Source organism: Protopterus annectens, chromosome 13.part0 (genome assembly GCF_019279795.1).
Source record: "Protopterus annectens isolate FY-2018-M chromosome 13.part0, PAN1.0, whole genome shotgun sequence".
NCBI lineage: Eukaryota > Metazoa > Chordata > Ceratodontiformes > Protopteridae > Protopterus > Protopterus annectens.
Window position 1 is genome coordinate 667,879,639 of NC_056747.1, and position 26,652 is coordinate 667,906,290.

Here is a 26,652-nt window from a genome sequence, read left to right on the forward strand (position 1 = left end):
TCCTTTTAACCTTGGAAGAGTGTGGCAGTGAAACCTGTAACCTTGAGATATGATGTTGAGAACCCATTTGTCTTTGGTGATGCAATGCCAACTGTGATAGAAAAGAGCCAGTTTTCCTCCTAAGGGAGCTGCCAAGAGAGAGCTGTTTGGCAGCTGTAGTGGGAAGTTGAGACTGTTTTTTATAAGGTTGAGGCCTGGGCCTGTCTTCCCCTTCTTTCTGGCCCGGTGTACCCCATTGTCGAGGTCTGTAAGGGCCTTGTGTCTGACCTCTACCTCTTGGACGTCTATATCTGCCCCTTTGAGGTCTGTCTGTGACTGGAAAGGACCAATTTTTTGTTGGCCAATTTCTGCTAAAACGAGGAGGTTGAACCTGTAAGAAATCTTTGACCATTTGTATAGATTTTGCCTTATCCTCCGTCTTTTTTAATACCTCATCTGCCTCAACTTCAAACAACACATCCCCCTGCAAAGGTGCATCCAGTAATTTGGCTTTAACATGATCTGGTAGCGTATATTCTTTTAACCAAGCATGCCTTCTAATGACAGAGCCTGTAACTGCTGCTCTACAAGAGGCCTCTAAGGAATCAAAACCACATTGTAAAGTATGTTTTCCCACTTGTTCGGCTGCATGCAATAAATCCTGCATTAATTTCAAATTAGGAGGATCTGAATCTGGAAGCATCCTTTGTTTCAACTGACACATTAAAAATTGCTGATATTTTAGCATGTGAAACTGGCAATTCAAGGCTCTCATGGCTCAAGTTGCAGATGTATAAACTTTCTTGCCCCATCTGTCTAATGCTCTGGAATCTCTGTCAGAGGGGACTGGGTTTTTAGCTGATGAGGCCTTAATCCCTTTAGGTCCCTGAGAAATAGTTTCAGGGTCTACCACAGGGCTTTTGTATAGAAAGGGACACTGTAACACACCTATCTGGCTTAACTGGGGCTGGTGGTAAGGAGTCAGGGTTTAAGCTGGAATCAGTAGATACATCATCCACAATATCTAACACAGGCGGAATAGCAAGGGGTCTGTGTTGAGGCAATAAGAGGAAGTCTCTGAGCCTTTTCTTGGATTCTGAATAATCCTGGCCTTCCCAGTGGAAATGCTCCCTCATGGAATGTAAGGTCTCCCCAAAGGAGTAGTCCTCAGGCAGAGAGGCTGATGGAATTGATTTCTCAGCATCTGAATCCTCAAAAGGGGGTAAGGAATACCCTAGGTCTGAGGATGGGTCAGAGGAAATGGACACCTGGTCTGAAGAGTCATAGTCTGCATCTTGTCTGGGCCTTTTATCTGGAGGGGGTTGGGACCCTCTGATCAGGGTGATAAGGTCTTCGGCCATTTTTAGCATTTGCTTCTTAGGCATGGAGGCCTGCCCTGGAGATTGCTGTGTCTGTTTCTTTGCTTTTAAGGGAGGCTTAGATTTAACAGAGGGTTTGATAGTTAATTGGGTAGGTCTGAAAACACCCTCTGAAGCTGTAGATTGTTCAGCTACTTCGGTTCCCTCTGTAGGATTAAATTCGGTAAGCTGAATGGCAAGGGCGTCCGAAGGCCCAGCCAGCTCCACGTGGGAGTTGGAGGCAGTCTGTGGTTCTGCAGAAGCGGTAGTCAGGGGCTGCGTAGGTGCCTCGCTGAAAACCGGAGAACCGGCGACCGGCCTAGAAGAGGCCTCGTCGTCAGTCTTGGGCCTCGGATGCCTGTCCTTGTCTTTGCGCTTTTTAAGAATTCCGGGCGTCGGAAGTTCCGACAGCATGGTCTAATTAAATTTTCTGGCAAAATAAAGTCGGGCAAAATCAAACAGACGTTTAATAGTGCGCTTGTTAAACCTAGCACAAAACCGACAACCAGTGACGCTGTGGTCTGGGCCTAGGCAAGGGATACAGTAGGAGTGGAAATCCTTATGCGGTATTTGCTTCCCACAAGAAATACAATTATTAACTTTTACTGACATCGGTCTGAGGCAAGAAAAAGTTTCCCCAACGGGGTACTTAGATTTTCAGAATACTTTGTTTCTGGATTCGGAATGAAACTCTCAGGAGTCGGCCGACTGGCACCGGCGAATTGCTTCTGCTTCGGGCACCGCGCGGCAAGAAAGACTGAAGAAAATGACATCGGCTGCATCTTATATCCCCCTGCCGCACTGACGTCAGGGAAGAGGAGACAGCAACCGACGCCGGACCAAGACTTTGGAACTCAGGCAGACTGGGGACCGCCTGACGGCAGGATAACCCAAGTGTAATGACTGCAGCAGTGTCACACGATGAACATCTGTGAATTTTGGCAGAAGACATTTCAAGCTTGCCTTACTACAGAAGTTACAATCAATCACTTGACTCTAAAAAAATATATATATATATTTTAGTCAACAAGCAATGGTTGTGAGGGTGGCTTAATGGCTAAGGTGTTTTCCTTACAAACCCAAGGTGCAGGGTTTGAGTCTCACAAGGGATAATTGGCTAGGCTTAAAATGGCTTGCAAGGGTAGTTAGCTTAGTAATAAACTACGAACTATGAACCTATGAAAATAAAACTTACTTATTGCACATGTTTAACAAAATAATCTGACTGGGCCATTAAAGATGCTCCGTTTCAGCTGAGACCCAGGGAGAAAAACTCCAAAGTCATAATGAATTAGAAATTAAATAATAAAACAACACAGCACATAGCATGTGCAAGTAAAGTTTATCAGAGTACAAACAATAAAAATGTCAATTTTTTTTTTTTTTAAGGTAGAAAGGTGAGAAAAGATAAAATTACAAGGCGAGAGAGAGAGAGTACCCAGTAATCAGATGCAATGCTAATATGAGATAATGGAGAACATAAAATAGATTAACAATGGTTGTGTAACAGAAAATTAGAGTGGAGATAGATATAAGTATATGAGGAGTGAGAAGGTAATGTTTTTTTTTTAAGTGGGGAAGAGCACATTAGAGGTTAGATAGGAAGGAGAGGCGATTGGAAGCAACTGGAGTGTAGAGATGGGATAATCAGAGGAGTGAAAAGGAAATGTGAGTTGAAGCAGAAAAAAACCTCAGAAAAACTGAAATTAAATAGGAGGGGAAGATGGTGATAATGTCACCGCTCAACGGAAGAACTGAACAAGGTACTTTTCTGTTATCGCGGCAACACTTGTAAAGTGCATGCAATGATCATCCATGTGCATACCTTATTTTATTGACTTGTTGACCGCCAGGTAAGCCCACGGGGCACATATTTTAGCAGTATTAGGGTGACTTGCTCGATGTTATCACAGTAGAAGTTTTAACTGCTGAACTGCTTACTTGCAAGCAGCATGGCATAGCTGTTAGCTGGAAACATTCAGATTTCAACTTGGTCTTCTAGAATGGTAGCTGTTTGTCAGTTATTGGGAATCATTATCAGTGTGTGTCTTCGTCTTTGGATAAAGAGACATCGAGCTTGTGACTATGTTGCGCTCATTATCTGTCAACTTCTTAGCTTAAAAATATAACAGGGTGGGGGGCACATAAGGTCCAAAATCGAGGATGATTTTGCAAATATTACTCCGATTTACTTTGAAAGTTAGAACAGTTTTTGCATCAACATGCACTTTCTGAAGAGTATAAGAAGTGTTGAACAACTGTATTATTGACTAAAATAGACTAATCCTCACTGATTTTACCACAAAATGAATGTTTTACGAGGAACAGGGCAAAAACAGGAGGCAAAATCAGGGACAGGTGTGCTAGAACTTGCGCTCACTTCATTAACTGCCAGTAATGACATACTCATGAAGCAACCAACATGTTTACTTGTGCATGTTCATCCCTATCAATTATTTTGTGCTGCAATACAAGAAAAGTTTACCCAGTTACTACAAATGTATACATGCATATGTTTTGTTGTTGTTTTGTATGGGCTGTTCACTGTGGGATATATTGACTTCCACCAAACAGCTTACTATAAGAAATAAAAAACGCTGTGTTTTTCTTTTTCACACAGTTTTAAGTACTATTGAATTTGTTGGTGCTTTTAGGCAGAGCTGGTTCTGGTATGTTGGTATTACATAAAAAATTTTTCCACAACAGTAAAACGATTTGTTGCGCTTAGTACACTATGCGGGGAAGTAAGCACTTCACTGGTTGACAATGGTTAATATGTTGTTATTTGCAAATAGAAACTGATATTTCCGCAGGACGTGTGCGCTCATTCTTTAAAAACTGGGTTTGTGTTCTCATTAAGAAACATGGGTGATCATTGTGTGCACGTTAGAAGTGTTGCCCCAATAATGGAAAATTACCCTAAACAAAAGTAGTAACTTCAGTTTTTTTGGATGTAGCCTAGCAGTTAAACAGGAGTGATGCAACGCTCAACTAAAAAATGACAATGTTGGTAAAAGCAAAGAAAAAAGGTGAAAAATCAAGTTAAAAATGTAACCTCAAAACAAAAACACAACATAATAGCAGAGATTAACTTGATTATTTCCTGAGATGCGGTTAATGATGTGTGAAACTTTGTAATAGTTGGTGGCTGTCTCAAGTTTTCCCTACAAAGTTTAAGCAGCAGATGACAATTCTTAAAAATGCATTTAACTGAAGTTACAACAGTGATTTCTGTAGCTTTTCAATTAAAATTGTTTTAGGATGTTTTAGCTTCTAAACTGTGATACATGCTCTGCACTATAGCTGCATCTGAAAGTGTTAACCACAAACTGTCAATCACACAATACAGTGCAGACACCATGCTACATTGCTGCTTGCAGTGCTACTGCGCTCTGTTTCACTGCTAATATTGAGTTAAAAATCAATACATTCAAAAAAATTGTATTACACAATAATAAAAACACTAACTGTATCAATATAAATGGCTCTCTGCATTTTTATGATGTATTAATACAATACCTTTAGATACTCGTGCTGTGGAAGCTGCATAGGGAGGTGAACTGTCTGATGGGTTCCCCACTGAGGCACCATCACAATGCACCGAATTTCCTTCACCTGTGGATTATCTGGAGGGCTCACACCATACAAATAACCAGCAATCTGAAACAAAAAAGGGGACATTTGAACAAAAATGAAAGACATGAAGTTCAGCCTGTCTATAAAAAGAAAAGTTGTGTAAAACCTTACCATAACCATAGGTGTCCTTCTCTTCCATGTCGCAATATTCATCATACATAGGTTTACTCCTCTTGCTACCTGAACGCCAGGCCAGTATAGAAATGATTTCAGTCACTGTATGGTGAGTGGAAAGTCTGACATGGCTAGTAGAACGTGGGCCATAAGTGACGTCTGCACACACCAGCCCTCAGAACTGTAATCCCCAATAAGAACCAGTCCTAGCAAGGGATGCCAGTCCTGTGCCATCTAGAAATGGAAATGCTGCATAGCAGGAGGGGTAGGTGGGTGGGAAGGAATACTGCAACATGGAAGAGGAAATCTATGGTTATGGTAAGATTTTATACAACTTTTCTATGTCCTTCTACTCACATGTTGCGGTATTCATCACATATGGCTGAGTGCCGAAGCTCACTTGTGAAGGGGGAGGTGGCATATTAGAGTTCTCCAGAAATCCATGGCAAACCCAGCTTTGGCTCTAGAAATGTGGTCTAACTTGTAGTGTTTGGTGAAGATGTGCACTGAAGACCAAGTGGCTGCTTCCAGTATGGTGGAGGTATCCAAACCCCCTGAAGAAGACCCGTGAGGAGGCCACTGCCCTGGTGGAGTGTGCTTTGCCAGTACCTTGCAAGGATTTCCCATGGTGTTTGTAGCAAAAGGTGATAGCTTTGGAAATGCATGTTGAGATAGTTTGTTTAATTACTGCCTTCCTTAGGGCCCCTGGGGTGGAATGAGATAAAATAGTTTCTCAGCTTGTCTGATGGACTTGGTTTTGTGCAGATATCTGAGCTGTCTGTGCACATCCAGGGAATGGAGTACTCTCTCACCGTCTCCCTGTGGATTAGGAAAGAAGGTTGGTAGGTGGATGGCCTGATTTAGGGAAAGGTCATTCACCACCTTGGGCAAGAAAGAGGGATTAGTTCTAAGAGTAACTATCAGAATGGAATACTACAAAGGGTGGAACAGCCATGAGGGTTTCCAGCTCTGACACTCTCCTGGCTGAGGTCAAGGCCAAGAGGACAGTCTTCCGTGTGAAGCATTTTAGGGAAGCTTTATCTGCTAGGTCGAATGGATAGAGCATGAGCTTCTCTAAAACATAGCTGAGGTCCCATGGGGGGGGGGGTTCCTGGGTGGTCTGAGGTGAAGGACCTCTTTAAGGAATAATTTAGCTGGTAGCCTGGAAGCTAGGGAGATCCAGAGGAGGCCATGCTGAAATGGCAGACAAGTGGGCTTTAATGGATGAGAAAGCCAACCCTGTCTGCAATAGTTCACACAGGTAAGACAATACTAACTAGAGGGGTCTCACTTTCCAGCAGGTCCAACTGCCTTTTAAGACACCATATTGAAAATCTCTTCCACTCTGAAAGGGATCAGAATCCTATCACCCACAGGGTGAGGTGCAAAGATTGCCACTGTGGGTGTATTTGGGATCCCTTGTGCTGTGTGAGAAGGTCCACTCTGGGGGGGGGGGGGTAAACTTGTGGTGATTGCCCTCGGACAACTGTAACAGGAGGAGGAAACCAATGCTGTCTTGGCCAATAGGGAGTCACCAGCAAGATTTTTGGTCTGTCCTATTGGATCTTCAGCAGAACCTTCTGAACAAGTGGGAAACGGGGGGGATGCACAGAGAAACATCCCCTTCCAGGAGATTGAGAAGGCATCTGTTGCCATAGCCTGATGATGTGGAAGTCTGGTGTAGGAGGACAGAAGTTGTCTGTTGATGGAGGAGGCAACCAGGTCTACTACAAGTGTACCCCAGCAGTGGACTAGGTCCAGGAAGACGTCCCTGTGAAGCATCGATTCGTGACTGTTTGTCATGGATCTACTGAGGGAGTCTGCCTGAGAACTTTGTTGTGAAGGAATGTAAACTGCCTGCAAGGCTACTCCCTGGGAGGTGGCCAGTTCCCACACCAGGAGAGCCAGTCTGCAAAACAAATAAGATTCCCCCCCCCCACTTGTTGAGATACCACAGCACTGTGGTATTGTCTGTAAAGATTTTTGGTGGTCCTTGTTGTAGGTTGGTTTGGAAGGCTTGCAGGGCCAATAATATTGCCTTATCTCAGATAATGATGTGTTCTTCTTTCCTCTCTGGTGCTGGCCACACTCCTTGCACTCTCAGGTGCCCCAGAGTTGCTCCCCAGCCCACGTCTGAGGCATCTGTGTGCATGATCTGTTTGTGTTGAGCTGGTTGAAGGGGAAGACCTGGGTTGAGGTTCACCTGCTTCAACTACCAGTGGACTTCTTCTTTAAGCAGGGCAGGAGAGGTACTCTGTACTCGAGGGAGTGGGAGTGTTGAATCCAAACTAACCTGAGGCACCATTACAATTTCCTCACATGGAATCTTGTTAATAACAGCATGGGGATAGTGACTGCCATGTAGCTCAGCAGACTGAGGTACTGCCTTGCGGTTAATTCTGTGGTCTTGAGGACCACAAGTAGGTGTTGTGTCAAGCTTCCCACCTTTTGGGGGGAGGTAGGCTTTCATGTCGTCTGTCCGAATCCTGCACCCCAAGAAGAGGATGTCTTGAGTAGGTTCCAGATGGAATTTTGGGAAGCTGATTTGAAATCCCAGGGACTGTAGGAGAGTAATGGCAACTTGTAAGTATTGCCACAGGGCCTGTTTGCAGTCTGCCTGAATGAGCAAATCGTCCAGGTAAGGGAATATTTGGATTCCTTTTGTCCTGCAAAAGGCAATAACTGGAGCCAGACATTTGGTGAAAACTCTGGATGCAGTGGAAAGTCCAAAGGGCAAGGCAGAGAATTGAAAGTGCGAAGAACCCACAGAGAACAGCAGGTATTTCCTGAAACTGAGCCTTATAGGGATGAGAAGATAGGCATCCTTGATATCCAAGTTGCCATGAACTCTTGGGGGAGGAGCAGCGGAAAGAGAGTTGGTAAGGTCAACATCCTGAAAGAAGAGGTTGAATAGTGAGAGGTCCAGAATTGGCGTCCAGGGACGGTCTTTTCTTGGAACCAGGAAAATCCTGGAGTAGAAGCCTCTTCCTTTTACAGACAGTGGGATTGTTTGAAAGATGCCCTGAGCCATCAAGGTCATCTACCACTGGCTGCAATAGGGGGAGCTGTTCTTTTGGTGGCTATGGGGATACCCCTTCTCTTTGGAGGCATAAGCCAGGTCATAAAATACCCATTCTGTTACAGAGAGGACCCATTTGTCTGAGGTGATGTGTCCACACTTGGGCGCTCAGAGAGGATATTGGGAGAAGGAAGGCTTTTTTAAGTTTGGCAGGTAGTCAGACACTACTTGCCCTGTCTTGAAAGGGCGGCCTCTGCTTCCTGGAAGTTTTCCTAGGCCTTGTGGAAGCAGCAGGGCGAGAGTGCTTTCTAATAAATTGTTTTTGATGGGTAATTCCACTGGAAAATTGGAATAGGAAAAACCAGCAGCTGTTTTAAATCCTGCATCTCTTCCCCCTTTTGCTGTAATGACTTAAATAAGTCAGCCACTTTTGTTCCAAACAGGCATCAACCAGCTTGGCTCTAAAGTCATCTGGTAGAGGTTGTAGGCATAGCCAGGAGTACCTTCTCAAAGCAGATGCTGAGGCCTCAGCAGCATCATAACTGTACTTTAGAGAGTGCCTGGTAACCTGAGAAGTGAGAGCAACTAGGGAACACAGTGAAGCTTGGGCAGCAGAATCTGGGGAGTCTGAGAATTCCTTGGAGATCTTCTCCACAAGGAAATAAGGCATACTTAGCCATGCGTGTCTGGTAATTAGTAGCTCTGAAAGCCAGAGTAGCACAAGTGTACATTTTCTTACCCAGATGCTCCATATTTTGCTGTCCTGGCCAGCAGGGAGACTGTTGGCAGAAGGCAATAATTGTGAAGCTTTATCAGTGGAAATGGAAACAGTGGCAGGGTATGCAGCATGACACTTAATTAGAAATGCTGCATTCTCAGGAACATTATAAAACCAGTCAGGTCTGCATGGAGCAGGGGTCTGTGAGCCCGGATTCTGGGATGCTGAAGAGAAGGCATCCAGGAAGGCAAGCAGAATGGGTGGAACAGCAGTAAGGGTTGGGGAATGCATCTGAATGAGGTCATACCACCTTTTTGGACCTCTGACATTTCAGATGATTCTGACTTGAAATGTTCCTTCATTTTAGTAATAGTTTCCCCAAAGGTCAAATCGTCTGCTCGGGAGTCGGGTCAACGGATTCTTCCTCTGGGGAGCATATCCCAGGGGGGAAGGCAGCTGAGAGGTATATGACAGGGATTCTTCAGAAGAATCAGAGAATTCATCCTCTTCCTTCTGAGAGGATCTATGTCCAAGGCCTAGAGAGCTCAGGATGGGAGGAGGGATAGTGGATGTCCCTGGAGTGGTAGACTATAAGGCCATAAAAACATTAAATAGACTTTGGCTAAAGGCCTGCCAGTCCGGGGTACTTTCAGGAGCAGGAGACACGTGCTTTATTTTTTCCTTTCTTTTGAGAGACCTAGCAGACGTCTGCATACAGGAAGGCCTGGAATCCGGAGACTGTAAGGTAATAGAGGGATGAGACAGTCCTGCCGAGAACGCTGATTCCCCCCGGCATCAGAAACTGACATTGAAAATGCCTCTGTGGATGTGCCCTCCATGCAAGACTGTGTGGTTTCCGTGAAGGTACCCACTGCATCCGAAGCGGTGGAGCCAGAGTCTTCAACCAGGCCAGCAGTCACATGCTGAGGGTTGGACGAAAGTGGCACCACGGTAGTCAGAGGCTGGATGGTCTTGGCCTTCTTTTTCAGCAGTTCAGCAGGTATGTTGGCAGAACCCTCCACACCCACGGCTAACTGCTTGAGACATTGGTTTTCTAGGTATAGATGGAATGCATGCAGATGGTTGCAGAGAGTTTTGGGCACAAATGCCTGGCAGATGGTGCAGACCATGTAGTCGTGCAACCTACCTAAAAAAAAAATAGACTAATTGTGGGTGCCCTTGTGAGGTATCAGATAGCCACACTTACAGTTGTCCTTTTTGGATGACATGAACAAGCATTAGGATAAAATAAATGACTGAAAAGGCTCCCCAATGGGTCATTTATCTGACGTCTTCTGAAGCAGATGGCCGGGATGGCAGGAACTCCTGATGTTTAACTGGCGGCTGAGAAGTTCTGATGGCTAGTGTGTGCAAACATCACTTTTATGGCCCACATTCGACTAGCCACATCAGTCGCCCATGCACTATACAGTGACAGAAATCTTTTGTATACTGGTCAGACGTCCGGGTATCAAGAGTAGTAAACCCATATGTGATGAATACTGCAACATGTGAATAGAAGGACATCTACTGATTCTCCACCAGTGCAATAGTAGCATAAAAATAATCATTATGTATAGTTCTTAGTGCAGACTCTCCATTTCAGGAAAGTATGATGGGTTCTGAATTTCTTTTCCCAGTAATGATAGAAAATTATCTGCTGTGTGTACTGCACTGGGCATGTTAATGGTATCCACATATACAAAAACAACGTAGCATTCAAACTTCTGAAACCTCAGTACCTGCTTGAGCAATATCACTACAAAAGTACAGTTGTGTACACTTACAATAAATGTAGATGTTCGAGTGTATTCACTGTTGCAGTCATCACACTTGGGTTATCTGCCTGCAGGTAGCCCTCAGTCAGCCTGAATACCAGAGTCTTTGTAGTTCTGCGCCAGTTGCTGTCGCTTCAGGACTGACGTCAGGTCCTCAGGGATATAAAAACAGGCAGCTGACACCATTACATCAGTTTTTTTGCCCCAAATGTCAGGAGCCCCCCCCAAACAGGGAGCTATGTTATGGTGGGGAAAACACCACAAGTAAAAAGTAAATACCAATAGCACTGTAAGGAGTGAGTAACAGACAGAGAGGAGAGAGAGAATGAGAGAGACAAGGGGGCTGGAGGGTGGGAAACCAGGACTGCAACAGTGAATACACTGGAACATCTACATTTATGGTAAGTGTACACAAAGTACAGTTGTGTACACTTACCATAAATGTAGATGTTCCAGTGTATTCACTGTTGCAGTCATTACATTTGGATAATCTGCTGGCAGGTTGCCCTCAGTCGGCCTGAATAACAAAGTCTTGGGTCCTGCGTCGGTTGCTGTCTCCTCTTCCATGACATCAGGTCCTCAGGGGTATAAAACATGCAGCCGACAGCATTTTATTCAGTTTTTCTAGCCCCAGATGTCAAGTGCCCCCCAAATGGGGAGCAAAAAAAAAAAAAAAAAAAATATATATATATATATATATATATATATATATATATATATAAAATTAAACAGAAATATATGTACATGCACTTTTAGCAACATAAACTTTACCTTCATCTAACAGCAAATACACCACAAAGGCTTTAGGATATAGTGAAGGAAAGAAAAGGTATAGAAAAGGGGGATGGCGGGTGGGTAACCCTGACTGCAACTGTGAATACACTCAAACATCTACATTTATGGCAAGTGTACACAACTGTACTATGTTCTTCGTGTTTCACTGTTGCAGTCATTACATTTGGGTAGAATCCCAAAGCTATGGATGGGAGGATGGAACTAAATTGCAATAGGAGCGGCTATAAGGCCCTGCAGAACTGCAGTGGCAAAGCCTGCCCTGGATTTAGAGAAGAGAGGCAAATGATAATGCTTTGTGAAGGTATGAACAGAGCTCCAAGTAGCAGCTTCTAGAATGTCTTTGGTTGGAACTCCGAGAAAGGCTGCAGAGGTAGAGGCAGCTCTGGTGGAATGTGACCTGATTCCCTTGGGTACAAGTTTACCATGATGCAAGGCAGTGGTTTACCCACTTAGAAATAGTCTTCTTTGATATAGCCTTTCCCTCTGATCCTGAAGTAAATGCCACCAGTGGTTGCTCAGACTTTCTTAGAGATTTGGTCCTGTTCAAGTAGAATCTTAGTTTTCTGTGCATGTCCAATGAATGCAGAATCCGCTCCCCCTTGTTCTGCGGATTTGGGTAAAAAGTTGGCAGGTGAATTGTCTGGTTAAGAGCCACACTGGATACCACCTTAGGCATAAAAGAAGGATTGGTCCTGAGGGACACCCTGTCCGGGTAAAATGTAATAAAAGGCTCCACAGCCATGAGAGCCTGTAGTTCTGAAACCACTTCTTGCTGAAGTGACTGCCAGGAGAAAAGCTGTTTTCCAAGATAGAAATTTTATATCCGCAGTAGCTTCTGGTTCAAAAGGAGGCAGGGTGAGTTTTTCCAGCACAAAATTGAGGTTCCATGCAGGAGTTGGTGATCTTCTGGGAGACCTTAACTTTTTGGCCCCTCTAAGACACTGTTTAAGCAGAGGATGAGAAAAGAGGGGAGGCTCTGTGTTGTAATGAGCCGAGATGGCAGAGGCATGTATTTTTAATGAAGAAAAAGATAGGCCCTTGTCAAGCATCTCAGTCAAATATTGTAAAATCTGTGGAATATTGGGCTTTGCTTTGTCTGTTCCTTGTGCTTGGTTCCAAGCACAGAATCTCTTCTATTTATCAGCATAAGATTTTCTAGTACTAGGCCTTCTGGTTTCCAAAATGACATCCATCACAGATTTACTGAGAGGTGTTGTTTGAATAATTAAATGATCAGCCATGCTGCAAGGTTCAGAGTTTGGAGCTGAGTGTGCAGAATTTGATTGTTCTGCTGAGACAGTAGATGAGGTATTGTATTTGAGATAAGTACCAAGGAGGAAGCTGAGACATATTCCTTAGAAGTGGGTACCAGTGTTGTCGAGGCCAGTCCGGAGCAACTAGGATCATTTTTGGTATTTCCTGTCTGAATTTTAGTAAGACCTTGGAGAGAGGAGGCAGAGGGGGAAAGGCATAGACTGATAGGTTTTTCCAGCTGAAGGATAGGGCATCCACTTTCCATGCTTTTTTGGGATGAATTCTTGTGCAGAATTTGTCCAGCTAATAATTTTGGGGAGAGGCAAATAGATCTATGTCTGGGCTCCCCCACTTCCGTGTTAACATGCTGAAGATTTGTGGATCCAGTTTCCATTCGTGTGGGTCCATAAGATTTCTGCTTAGGTCTGCCAGAGTATTTTGTTTTCCTGGCAGGAATTGAGCTTGAAGATGTATTTGGTAAGTCAAAGCTGTGTTCCACAATGCCAACGCTAGTCTGCAAAGGGGGTAGGAATGTGCACCTCCCTGCTTGTTATGTACCACATAACCGTGGTGTTGCCGGTCTTTATTAGTAGTTGTCCTGGATGAAGTAAGTCCTTGAAGGCTGTCAGAGCATTCTGAACAGCTAGCATCTCTTTCTGGTTGATATGCAGATGCATTTGATTTGGGCTCCATTTGCCCTGAATGCATCTCCCCACCAGGTGGGCCCCCCAAGCATAGTCTGATGCATCTGTAGTTAGGGTTTGGGTGGCAGGGGGTAGAGTGAATGACAGTCCCTTGTTCTGGCGACATGTCTTTGCCCACCAAAGAAACTCCTGTTGTAGGCAGGGAATGAGAGGAATCATTGTTTCCAGACTGTGACAATGTTGGCTCCATAAATTTTTAGGTACCATTGAAGTTTCCTCATATGGAATTAGTAGAATGCACGATGCCATGAACCCCAAAGCCTGCAGAATTTGTCTTGCAGATAACTGGGTTTTTTGTTGCAATTTGTTTGAAGTATATTGTCAGATATTGTTTATTGTGTACCCTAGGCATGTTAGAAGCCTTTTTACAAATGCCAGATGTTGAAGAAAAGTGCCCTTGTCCTCTGCTTGAAAGAGACAGTCATCCAGATAAGGATAAATTTGTATGCCTCTGTCTGCAGAATGCAATTACTGGTGCCAGGCACTTTGTAAAGACCCTGGGAGCAGTAGATAAGCCAAAGGGCAGTGCAGAGAATTGGTAATGCAAAAAACCTGCATTGAAGCGGAGTTATCTTCTGCATAATTCCCTTATTGGGATATGCAGGTATGCCTCAAGTCTAGAGTCACTAACCAAGTGTTTCTGCCCAACATAGGCAATAGCTGTTGTAAAGTCGCATTTTGAATTTTGGAATGTCCAGGAACTTGTTCAAAATCTATAAATCCAGTATTTGACGCCAAGAATTGTCTTTTCTGGGTACCAGGAAAATTCTTGAATAAAAACCCTGTCCTTTTTCCTTTTCTGGTACTGGTTGAATAGCCCTCATATCCATGAGAGACATAACTTGTTTCTGAGCCTCTGCCCACTGATTTTGTGGCAGATCTGGCCATCTGTTTGGAATTGACAAAGTATGGAAATGAAATCTGTACCCCTGGGATACTATGTTCAATACCCACTTGTCCTGGGTAATTAACTGCCAATTTTGAGCATGAAGTGCTAGTTTTCCCCCCAAGGGGGCTGCCAAAAGATAAGTGCTTGGTGATGGTAGAGGAAAGTCATTGAGACTGCTTACTGTAGGGTTGTCCTTTGTTTCCTCCAGATTTGGAGGTGGAGGCACCCCATTACTTTGACCTGAAAGAACCCTGTGATTGGTATCTGGAGCCTTTTGAGCACCTGGATTTACCTTGAGTGGCTCTGTTGGACACAGGAAAGGACCAATTTTTAGTAGGCCAGTACCTGCTGAACCTGGATGGCTGCACTTGCAAAAAATCTTTTACAGTTTGCATAGATTTAGCTTTGTCATCCATTTTCTTTAAAACCTCTTCTGCCTTATTACCAGAGTGTCATGCTGCAAGGGGTCATCCAACAATTTAGCTTTAACATGATCAGGCAGATTTGCTCATTGAGCCATGCATGCCTTCTAATCACAGATCCAGTAACTGCGGCCCTGCAAGAGGCCTCCAAGGAATCAAAACCACATTGCAGGTATGCTTTCCAACCTGTTCTGCTGAATGCAATAATTCTTGTAACTCTATTTTCCACACAATCAGAAATCAACATAATTTCCTGTTTCAGTAGGCCCATAACATGCTGTTGATATTTAAGCATATGAAACTGGCAGTTTAAGGCTCTGATTACCAAGGTAGCAGACGTATAAACCTTCTTTCCCCATCTATCCAGCGCCCTGGAATCTTTATCAGAGGGGGTAGGATATTTGGCTGTAGAGGTCTTAACACCCTTGGGACCCTGTGAAATAGTCTCAGGGTCAGCAGCAGGATTTTTTAATAGAAATTTATGGGAGTCAGGAACCCTGTAATATCTGTCTGGCTTACTAGGAGCCAGAGGTAGGGAATCAGGAGCCATGCTCGATTCCGAAAACACATTATCAACAATGTCTAATACAGGAGGTATAGCCAAAGGCCTATGCTGAGGAAGAAGGAAATCCCTAAGCCTCTTTTTTGATTCAGAGAAGTCCTGACTCTCCCAATGAAAATGTTCCCTTAAAGTATGCAAAGTTTCTCCAGAAGAGTAATCCTCGGGAGGAGATGCAGATGGGATGGATTCATCTGCATCAGAAACCTCATAGGGTGGAATGGAAAATTCCTGATCAGAAGAGGAATCAGAAGAAATGGAAACCTGATCTGAAGATTCATAATCAGTGCCTTGCCTAGGCCTCTTAGCGGGGGGGGGGGGGTGATCAAGGTAATTAAGTCCTCTGCCATTTTGATCATCTGTTTTTTAGGCATAGGGGCCAGAGCATGTGGCTCATGCGTCAGATTTTTAGATATAGAGGATGCTTTTGACCTTATTTTTGAGGCTGGCGTTAGTTTTATATAAAAATGTTGAGGACTGAAAACACCCTCAGAAGCCGGTGCCTGCTCAGCGGCTCCAGACTCATCCAAGGGAGAGACATCCGCGGGTTCAATACTCTTGAGAATCTTGCAGCATACCGGACTCCGAATGGGTCTCGGTAGAGGCCTGTGACTCAAAAGTAGCGGGTATCAGGGGCTGCGAAAGCGCCTCACTGAGTACCAGCGAACCGGCGACTGGTTTAGGAGAAGCTTTGTCATCGGTTTTGGACCTCAACGGTCTGTCTCTGCCTTTTTCTTTGTGTTTTTTGTGAACTCTGGTAGTCTGATTGCTAACCGACATTTCAGGATAATTAAATCTTGATCCAAAATATTTAGAAGCAAAACTATACAGACGCTTAATAGTGCATTGGCTAAATCTAGCACAAAACCGACAGCAAGGCACATTATGATCTGGGCCTAGACAAGGAATACAGTATAAATGAAAATCCTTATGAGGTATTTGCTTCCCACAAGTAATGCAATTATTAACTTTTACTGACATCGGTAAGGAACAAGAAAAAGTTTCCCCAATGGGGTACTTTAGCTTTAAGTTTGAAGACTTTGGTTCTGAAACTCGAATGTGAAAATTTCAGGAGTCGGCCGACCGGCACTTGCAAACTGCTTCTGCTTCAGGCACCGCGTGGCAAGAAAGACTGAATAAAATGGCGTCAGCTGCATGTTTTATACCCCTGACGACCCGACATCATGGAAGAGGAGACAGCAACTGATGCAGGACCCAAGACTTCGTTATTCAGGCCGACTGAGGGCAACCTGCCAGTAGATTACCCAAATGTAATGACTACAACAGTGAAACACGAAGAACATCTGTACTATGTTCTTCGTGTTTCACTGTTGCAGTCATCACACTTGGGTAGATTCCCAAATCTGAAGAAAGGGTGGAGGCAGTCAAGAAGAGTTGGGGCTGGCTAGAATGCCCTGCAGGACTGCTGTTGCAAAACTCACCCTGGATTTGGAGAAGATAGGCAGGTGGTAATGCTTGATGAAGGTGTGTACAGAACTCCAGGTCGCAGCTTCCAGAATGTCCCTGTAAGGGTCTCCCCTGTGGAATGCTGTAGAGGAAGAAGTTGCCCTAGTGGAATGTGTTCTGACCCCCTGAGGGGTTGGTATCCCATGATGTTTGCAGCAGAAATGGATACAGCATGCTATCCATTTGGAAATTGTTTGTTTTGTAATGGCCTTGCCCTCTGCCCCTGGTGCAAAACTGACTAGTAATTGGTCAGATTACCTGAAGGGCTTAGTCCTATCAAGGTAGAATCGGAGCAGTCTGTGCACGTCCAAGGAGTGCAGGATCCTTTCCCCTTTATTTTGAGGATTAGGGAAGAAAGTTGGCAAATGGAGAGATTGGTTGAGAGCCACACTGGGCACCACTTTAGGCATAAAGGAAGGGTTAGTCCTGAGGGAGACCCTGTCAGTATGAAAAATAATGAAGGGTTCCACAGCCATAAGGGCTTGTAGTTCAGACACTCTTCTAGCCGAAGTGATGGCCAGAAGCAAGGCCGTTTTCCAAGAGAGGAATTTTAACTCTGCTGACGCTGCAGGCTCAAAGGGGGGGGGGGGGAGTGTGAGCTTTTCCAGTACAAAGTTAAGGTCCCAAACAGGGGTGGCTGCTCTCTTTGGTGGCCTTAAGTTGTTTGCCCCTCTCAGGAGCTGTTTGATGAGAGGGTAAGAGAAGAGAGGTGGCTCAGTGTTGCAATGAGCCGAGATGGCAGAGGCATGGCTCTTAATGGAGAAGGATAGGCCTCTATGGAGTAGATCAGCTAAGTAATTCAGGATTAGAGGCAAGGAGGGCAGTGCTGTGTTCTCTCCTTTAGACTGAATCCAGGAACAATACCTTTTTTCCACTTATCAGCATAGGATTTCCTTGTACTGCGTCTTCTGGCTTCAAGAATGACGTCCAGCACCTGCTTGCTTAGTCTGGTCACTGGGGGAGAATTCAAGGAATAAGCCAGGCTGCAAAATTCAGGGTTTGCATTTGCAGAGGCAAGATCTGTCTCTCCTGCTGACTGAGAAGTGTTGGGATATGGGGTAGGTGCCAGGGTGGCACTGGTAACAAGCTGCGCAGTAGTGGGTACCAGTGCTGGCGTGGCCAGTCCAGGGCAATCAGGACTGCCCTTGATCTGTCTTATCTTGAGTAATATTCTTGTGAGACGAGGCGGAGGAGGAAATGCATACACTGAGAGGTTTAACCACTGGAAGGATAGGGCATCCACTTTCCAGGCCCTGCTGTGGTGTGTCCTGGTGCAAAATTTGCTGAGCTGGTGATTGTAGGGGAAGGCAAAAAAGTCCACCTCTGGGGTCCCCCATTTCAGGGTTAGAAGTGTGAAGGTGCTGGGGTATAATTGCCACTTGTGTGGGTCTAGGAGATTTCTGCTTAGATCGTCTGCCAGAGTTTTGTTTGCCTGGCAGGAATTGAGCTTGCAGATAAATATGCATGTCCAAGGCTGTGTTCCACAGGGCCATGGCTAGCCTGCAGAGTGGGTTCCCCCCTGCTTGTTGATGAACCACATAACTATGATGATTGTCTGTTTTTATTAGCAGGGGACCTGGTGAGAGTAGGGATCGGAAAGCTGTCAGAGCGTGCTTAACAACTAGCATCTCTTTTTGGTTGATGTGCAGATGAATTTGACTTGGGCTCCAGTGGCCCTGAATGCACTTGTCCAGATGTGCCCCGCAGGCATAGTCTGATGCATCTGTGGTTTGGGTCTGGATAGCTTGGGGAGTAAAGAGAAGTCCCTTGTTGGGGTTGCATGCTGCTGCCCACCAAATAAACTCTGTCCTTAGACAAGGTATGATAAGTAAGACTGTTTCCAGGTTCGGAGAATGCTGGCACCAAAGACTTTTTAAGTACCACTGAAGTTTCCTCATATGCAGTCTGGCATATGAAATTAGTAGAATGCAAGAGGCCATGAACCCTAGGGTCTGCAGGATCTTCCTTGCGGATAGCTGGGTTCTGGTGGCCATTTGAGTGAAGTGGCCATTTGAGTGAAGTAGCCTGTCAGATGGGCTTGTTTTTCTGGAGTAAGGAATGCCATCTGTGATGCTGTGTCCAGGCTTGCTCCCAGGAATACAATCTTTTGACTGGGGACTAGTTTTGATTTCTTTTCATTGATAGTGTAACCCCAGGGAGGTTAGAAGGTTCTTTATAAATGTCAGGTGCTGCAACAGCTTTTCTTGACTGTCTGCCTGAATCAGGCAGTAGTCCAAGTAGGGGTAAATTTGAATCTTTCTCTGTCTGCAATAGGCACTGGCTGGAGCCAGGCAATTTGTGAAGACTCTGGGAGCAGTGGATAAGCCAGCCAAAGGGAAGTGCAGAGATCTGATAATGAACAGATCCTGCCCTGAAATGTAGGTATTTCCTACATGAGTCCCCGACAGGGATGTGCAGGCATCGTTGGACAGAATAGGAAGAAGCTGCTGAAGGGTGAGCATTTTGAATTTTGGTACCACCAGGAAGGTGTTTAGAATGGAAAGATCTAGGATTGGGCGCCAAGTGCCCTCTTTTCTGGGTACCAGGAAAAGTCTGGAATAAAACCCTTGACCTATCTGTTCTGCAGGAACAGGCTGAAAGTACAGTTGTGTACACTTACCATAAATGTAGATGATCAGAGTGTATTCACTGTTGCAGTCATCACATTTTGGTTATCTGCCTGCAGGTAGCTCTCAGTCGGCCCAAATACCAGAGTCTTGGGATTTCTGCGTTGGATGCTGTCGCTTCTTCCATGATGTCAGGTCATCAGGAGTAGAAAACATGCATCAGACGCCATTACATCAGTTTTTCTTGACCCAGATGTCAGGAGCCCCAAAATAAGATGCAATTATATGGTGCAGAACACTCCCAGTAAAAAGTAAATATCAAGGTTATAAAATAAGGCAAAACAAAAAGGATAGGTAGAAGTGTAGAGAAGTCAAGGGGCTGGAAGGAGGGTAACCAAGACTGCAACAGTAAATACACTCTAACATCTAAATTTATGGTAAGTGTACACAACTGTACTATGTTCGTCGTGTTTCACTGTTGCAGTCATCACACTTGGGTTGATTCCCAAAGCTGAGGAAGGGTGGAGGCAGTCAAGAAGCATTAGGGCTGGCTAGCAGTTCCTGTAAGACTGCTGTGGCAAATTCGGCTCTGGATTTAGAAAAGATAGATAAGTGGTAATGCATGGTGAAGGTGTGTACAGAGCTCCAGGGTGCAGCTTCCAGGATGTCCCTGGTAGGGATTCCCCTGAGAAATGCTGTAGAGGTTGATGTAGCCCTACTGGAATGTGTTCTGATCCCCTGTGGCGTACATTTCCCATGGTGTTTGTAGCAGAAATGGATGCAATCTGCTATCAATTTAGAAATGGTTTGCTTTGAAATGGCCCTGTCCTCTGCCCCGGTAGCAAAGCTGAAAAGCAGCTGGTCAGATTTTCTGGAAGGTTTAGTCCTGTCCAGATAGAACCTAAGCTGCCTGTGCATGTCCAGGGAGTGTAGGATCCTTTCCCCCTTATTCTGAGGATTAGGGAAAAAGGTTGGCAATTGAATGGATTGGTTTAAAGCCACACTAGATACCACCTTGGGCATAAAAGAAGGGTTGGTCCTGAGGGAAACCCTGTCCGCAAAGAAGATAATGAAGGGTTCCATGGCCAGAAGGGCCTGCAATTCAGACACATTTCTTGCTGAAGTGATGGCTAGAAGTAAAGCCGTTTCCCAGGAGAGGAATTTTAACTCTGCTGTAGCAGCAGGTTCAAAGGGTGGAAGCGTGAGCTTCTTCAATACAAAGTTAAGGTCCCAGGCTGGAGTGCAGGCTCTCCTGGGGGTCTTAAATTTTTGGCACCTCTCAGGAACTGTTTGACCAGAGGAAGAGAGGAGGGGTGGGCTCAGTTTTATAAGCAGCTGAGATGGCAGAGGCATGAATTTTAATTGAAGAGAAGGAAATGCCTTTGTGGTGCATTTCTGCTAAGTAATTTAGTATATGAGGTAAGCTGGGCACAGTTGTGTCCATTCCCTGAGACTGGCTCCAAGAACAGTATCTTTTCCACTTTCCTGAATAGGATTTTCTAGTACTAGGCCTCCTTGCCTCAAGGATGACATCCAGAACCTGTTTACTGAGGGTTGCTGGTGATGAGTTTAGGGGATAAGCCGGGCTGCTAGGTTCAGGGTGTGTAGCTGAATATGCAAAATTTGGCCCTCCTGCTGGGACAGCAGGAAAGTGGTCTGAGACAGGTGCCATGGTGGCACTACTGTCAGACTGTGCAAAAGTGGGTACCAGTGCTGGCGTGGCCAGTCTGGTGCAATCAAAATTGTCCTTGGCTTGTCCCGTTTGATATTTAGTATAACCTTCAAGAGGAAGGGCAGAGGGGGAAAGTCACAGATTGAAAGGATTTCCCATGTAAAGGACAGGGCATCCACATTTCATGCTTGACTGTGGGGATTTCTGGTGCAATATTTGCTCAATTGACAGTTCTGCGGGGAAGCAAAAGAGGTCCACCTCTGGTGCCTGTGGATCAGAAGCTTGAATGACTTGGGATCCAGTTTCCACTCATGTGGGTCCATAAGATTTCTGCATAAGTCATCTGCTAGTGGATTAATTTGCCTGGCAGGAAATGAGCTTGCAGGTGTACTTGACTGCTCAAGGCTGTGTTCCACAGAGCCACGACTAACCTGCAGAGTGGGTAGGACTGGGTTCCCCCCTGCTTGTTTATGTATCACATAACTGTGGTGTTGTCTTGTCTTTAACAATAGTTGTCCTGGAAGAATAAGGCATTTGAAGGCTGTAAGAGCATTCTGTACAGCTAACCTTTTGCATTTGATTTGGGCTCCATCTGCCTTGAATGCATTTGTCCTGCCATGCGAGCTCCCCATGCCTAGTCTGATGTGTTTGTTGTTAGGGTTTGGGCGGCAGGGGGTTTAGTGAAAGGGTGCCCCTTGTTGTGGTGGCAGGCTTCTGCCCACCAAAGAAACTCTGTCCTTAGTCAAGGAATGATAGAAATTATTGTTTCCAGGTCCTGAGAATGTTGACACCAGAGAATTTTTAAGTACCACTCCTCATATGCAGTCTTGCATAAGGAATTAGTAGAATGCAAGCGGCCATGAACCCTAGGGCTTGCAGTATTTTTCTTGCAGATAGTTGGGTTTGTGTGGCCAGTAGATTGAAGTTGTTTTTCTGGAGTGAGGAATGCCGTCTGGGAAGTTGTGCTCAAGCTTGCTCCCAGGAATACAATCTTTTGGCTGGGTACCAGGTGTAACTTCTTTTTGTTGATGGTAAACCCCAGTGAAGTTAGAAGTCTCTTTACAAATGTCAGGTGCTGGAATAGCAATTCCAGACTGTCTGCCTGAATCAGGCAATCGTCCAAGTATGGGTAAATTTGAATTTTTCTCTGACTGCAATATGCATTAGCTGGAGCTAGGCATTTTGTGAATTCTCTGGGTGCGGTAGATAAGCCAAAGGGAAGTGCAGAGAACTGATTGTGCATACAGCCTGCTCTGAAACGTAGATATTTCCTGTAAGATTCCCTTATGGGGATGTGCAGATAAGCTTCTTTTAAGTCTAGGGTGGCTAGCCAGGAGTCTTTGGCTAGCATAGGAACCAGCTGTCGGAGAGTAAGCATTTTGAATTTTGGAACCACCAGGAAAGTGTTGAGAATAGACAGATCCAGAATAGGGCAACCAAGAGTTTTCTTTTCTGGGTACCAGAAACAGTCTGCAGTAAAAACCTTGTCCCCTTTGCTCTGCTGGGACAGGTTGAATAGCCTTGATACTGAGAAGAGAAAGTACTTGCATTTGGGCCTCTGTCCACTGGTTTGGGGGGAGATCTGGCCATCCGCTTGGGTTTGGCAGTGAGTGGAAGTAGAATCTGCATCTCTGGGATACAATGTTCAAGACCCATCTGTCCTGGGTAGTGTACTCCCAGTTTTTTTACATGCAGGGCCAGTTTTCCTCCTAAGGGTGCAAGTACTTGGGCAAGGTTTGAAAGAATTAAGGATAAGTCATTGTGAATTTTTACCATAGGGTGGTGGCTTACTACTTGTTTTTGAGACGGGAGCACTCCATTGTTTAGATCTGTGCATACCCTGAGACTGTAGTCTTGGTGATCTGCTGCCCCTGGGTTTGGAATGAGAAGGTCTGGGAGGGACTGGAAAAGACCAGTTTTTAGAAGGCCAATGAATACTGAATCTAGGTGGCTGTACCTATAGGAAATCTTTAACAGTTTGCATAGATTTAGCTTTTTCCTCCATCTTTTTGAGGACTTCTGCTTTAGTGCCAAACAGACGACGTTCTTGGTTTAATGGAGCATTTACTAATTTTGCTTTGACAGTCTGGCAATATTTGTTCCTTAAGCCAAGCATGCCTTCTAAGAACAGACCCAGTGACAGCAGCCCTGCAAGATGCTTCTAAGGCATCAAAATCACATTGCAAAGTATGTTTTCCAACTTGGTTAGCAGAATGCATTGACTCTTGTAAATCTTTATGTTCTGCACAATCAGGAATCATCATCATTTTCTGTTTAATCAGCTCCACAATATGTTGCTGATACTTTAACATATTAAACTGGCAATTTAGAGCCCTGATGGCAAGAATAGCAGAGGTGTACACCTTCTTAACCCATATGTCTAAAGCTCTAGAATCCCTGTCCGAAGGGGTAGGGTTTTTGGCTGTAGTAGCCTTAATACCTTTAGGTCCCTGGGAAATGGTTCTCTGGATCCGCAGTGGGATTCTTAAAGAGAAATTTGTGTGAGTCAGGTACTCTGTAGTACCGGTCAGGCTTCCTGGGAGCTGGTGGTAAAGAATCAGGAGTAAGACTGGACTCCATGAAAACATCATCTACAATATCCAGGACAGGGGGTATAGCTAGAGGCCTGTGCTGAGGCAAGTCTAAAAATTCTCTGAGTCTCTTTTTGGACTGTGGGTAAGTCCTGGCATTCCCAGTGGAAATGCTGTCTTAAAGTATGCAAGGTTTCACCAAAAGAAAAGTCCTCTGGAGGGGAGGCAGAGGGACTGGAATCCTCTGCATCTGAATCCCTGTAGGTAGATAAGGGAATGTCCTGGTAATCAGAGGGATCAGAGTCATCGGACTCACGGTCTGTGGAATCATAAGGAAAATCAATCCTTTGTCTTATAGAGGGGGAGGGAGGCTGGCTTCCCCTAATTAAAGTTATACGGTCTTCAGCCATTCTAAGCATTTGTTTCCATGGCATGGGAGCTTGAGCATGCGCTTTGGTCGTCAGTTTTCTAGGTGTAGTGCCAACTCTGGGCCCAAGAAACTCAGTAGTTTTAGTCAGAAATGAAGATGTCAGTTTAATACGAACATCGGAAGTTTGGAATACACCCTCAGAAGCCAGTGCCCGCACAGCAGCTCTGGTCCCATCCAAAGCAGAGACATCCGCAAGTTCCATAGTCGAAGAAGCAACTCACGGCATACCAGACTCCAAAAGGGTCTCAGCAGAGGCCTGCGAATCTGTAGAAGTGGGTATCAGGGGCTGCGAAGGCACCTCACTGAGTACTGGCCTATGTGGTCCGTCTGCCTTTATCCTTACCCTTTTTCGCAAGATCGGTAGTCGGATGGCTTATCAAAGCCATTTCGGTATACGGAGAACAAGAGCAAAGGAATTTAGCGACAATGATAGCCCGATGAATAGTTTGGGCGTTAAACAAGGCACAAAACCAACCGCGAAGAACGTCATGGTCTGGGCCTAAACTGGTGATGCAGTAAGAATGAAAATCTCTGTGAGGTATTTGCTTTCTACAGGCAAGTCAATTGTTAACTTTTTCTGACATCTGTTAGAGCAAGAAAAAAGGATTCCCAATGGGGTACTTAGCTTTAGAAGACTTCAGGCTTGAAACTCGAAAAACGAAAATTTTAGGTTGCGGCAGACAGGCACTTGCAAACTGCTTCTGCTTCGGGCTCCCGCATGGCAAGAAAAGCTGATGTAATTGCATCGGCTGCATGTTTTATACCCCTGACGACTTGACGTCATGGAAGAAGCGACAGCATCCGACGCAGAAATCCCAAGACTCTGGTATTCAGGCCGAATGAGGGCTATCTGCAAGCAGATAACCCAAGTGTGATGACTGCAACAGTGAGCAAGGATTGAACTTGGTTTTGTGCCTCTGCCCACTGATTTGGAGGAAGATCTGGGAACCCTTTTGGGGTTGGCAGTGAGTGGAAGTAAAATTTGTACCCCGGGATACACTGTTGAGGACCCACTGATCTTTGGTGATGGAGGTCCTGTTTTTTGCATGATGGGCAAGTTTTCCTCCTAGGGGCACGAGCAACTGGGCAGAGGTGAAGACTGGAGTTGAGAAGTCATTGTGAATTCTTTCCCTAAGGGGGTGGCTTAGCACTCCCTGTTTTAGAAGTGGAGGCACTTCCTTGCTTAGATCTCTGCATATCCAGAGACTGTAATTTGGGGGGGGGGGTCTGTTTCCCCTGGGTCTAGTCTGAAATGGCCTTGAGGGGGCTGGAAAGGACCAATGTTTTGAGGGGCAATGCCTACTGAACCTTGGAGGCTGCACTTGCAAAAAAATCTTCGAGTGTCTGCATAGACTTAGTTTTTTCTTCCATCATTTTTTAGAACAACTTCTGCTTTGGTGCCAAACAGATTGTCCTTGTTCAAAGGAGCGTATAGTAATTTTGAATTGACATGGTCTGGCACAGTCCGCTCCTTAAGCCAAGCATGCCTTCTCAGTACAGAACTAATTAATGCTGCCCTGCAAGATGCTTCTAGGGCGTCAAAGCCACATTGCAAGGTGTGCTTGCTAACTTGGCTTGCAGAATGCATAAGCTCCTGTAATTCTTTGTTTTCTGCAGTCTGTAAAGGTAGATAATTTTTGCTTAATAAGTTCGATATGTTGCTGGTATTTCAGCATGTGAAACTGGCAATTCAATGCCCTAATGGTGAGAGTTGCAAAGGTATATACTTTTTTACCCTATCTGTCTAAAGCTTGGGAATCCCTGTCCGAAGGGGTGGGATTCTTAGCTGTGGTTGCTTTTATACCTTTAGGCCCCTGGGAAATGACCTCTGGGTCAGCAGTAGGATTTTTGAAAAGAAATTTGTGAGAGTCAGGGACTCTGTAGTACCTGTCTAGTTTCCTTGGAGCAGGGGGTAAAGTATCAGGAGTTAGACTGGATTCCATAAAGATATCATCCACAACATCCAGAACTGGAGGGATTGCTAAAGGGATATGTTGTGGCATCTAAAAATACTCTGGAGTCAGTCTCTGGAATGAGGATAATCCTGGCATTTCCAGTGGAAATGCTCTCGTAAAGTATGAAGGGTTTCACCAAAAGAAAAATCCTCTGGAGGGGAAGCAGAGGGAATGCAGTCCTCTGCATCTGAATCCTCATAAGCAGATAAAGGCATGTCTTCATATTCAGAAACCTCAGAGTTGTCGGACTCTTGGTCTGTTAGAGCTGCTGGGGACAGGTCTCTCTCTTAGCAGGGGAAGGCTGGCTTCCCCTAATCAGCATAATCAGGTTGTCTGCCATTTTAAGCATTTGATAATGTGGCAAGGAAGCAGGTGCTTGAGTTCGGGTTGTTGGTTTTTTAGGCGTAGCTCGTACTCTTGCCCTTAGAAACTCTGTAGTTTTAGACAGAACTGAAGACGTGAAATAAGTAGTCTATTTAGGTCAAATTTCGGTAATGCGAAGAACTTCCTCTGAAAATGGTGCTTGCACAGCAGCTCTGGATCCATCCAAGGTAGAGACATCCGTAGGTTCCGTAGTCAAAGAAGAATCTCGCGGCATACCGGACTCCGAACGGGTCTCGGTAGAGGCCTGCAAATCCATCGAAGCGGGCATCAGAGGCTGGGAAAGCACCTGAGTACCGCTGAACTGGCGACTAGCTTACCGAAGCTTTGTCGGCAGTTTTGGACCTGTGCGGTCTCTGTCTTCAGCCTTACGTTTTTTCGGAAGATCGGTAGTCTGATGGCTTACCGAAGCCATTTCGGAATA

At 45.1% G+C, this 26,652-nt stretch overlaps 1 protein-coding gene across 1 annotated transcript in view; it reads right to left on the minus strand.

The window, feature by feature from the left end:
• Nucleotides 1-26,652, minus strand: part of PRPF8 (pre-mRNA processing factor 8) — a 2,252,227-nt gene that overhangs the window by 164,190 nt on the left and 2,061,385 nt on the right. Inside the window, exon 38 of the mRNA XM_044054875.1 lies at nt 4,857-4,997. Within this exon, the coding sequence (XP_043910810.1) occupies nt 4,857-4,997 (141 nt within the window). The remainder of the gene's footprint in view (nt 1-4,856; nt 4,998-26,652) is intronic.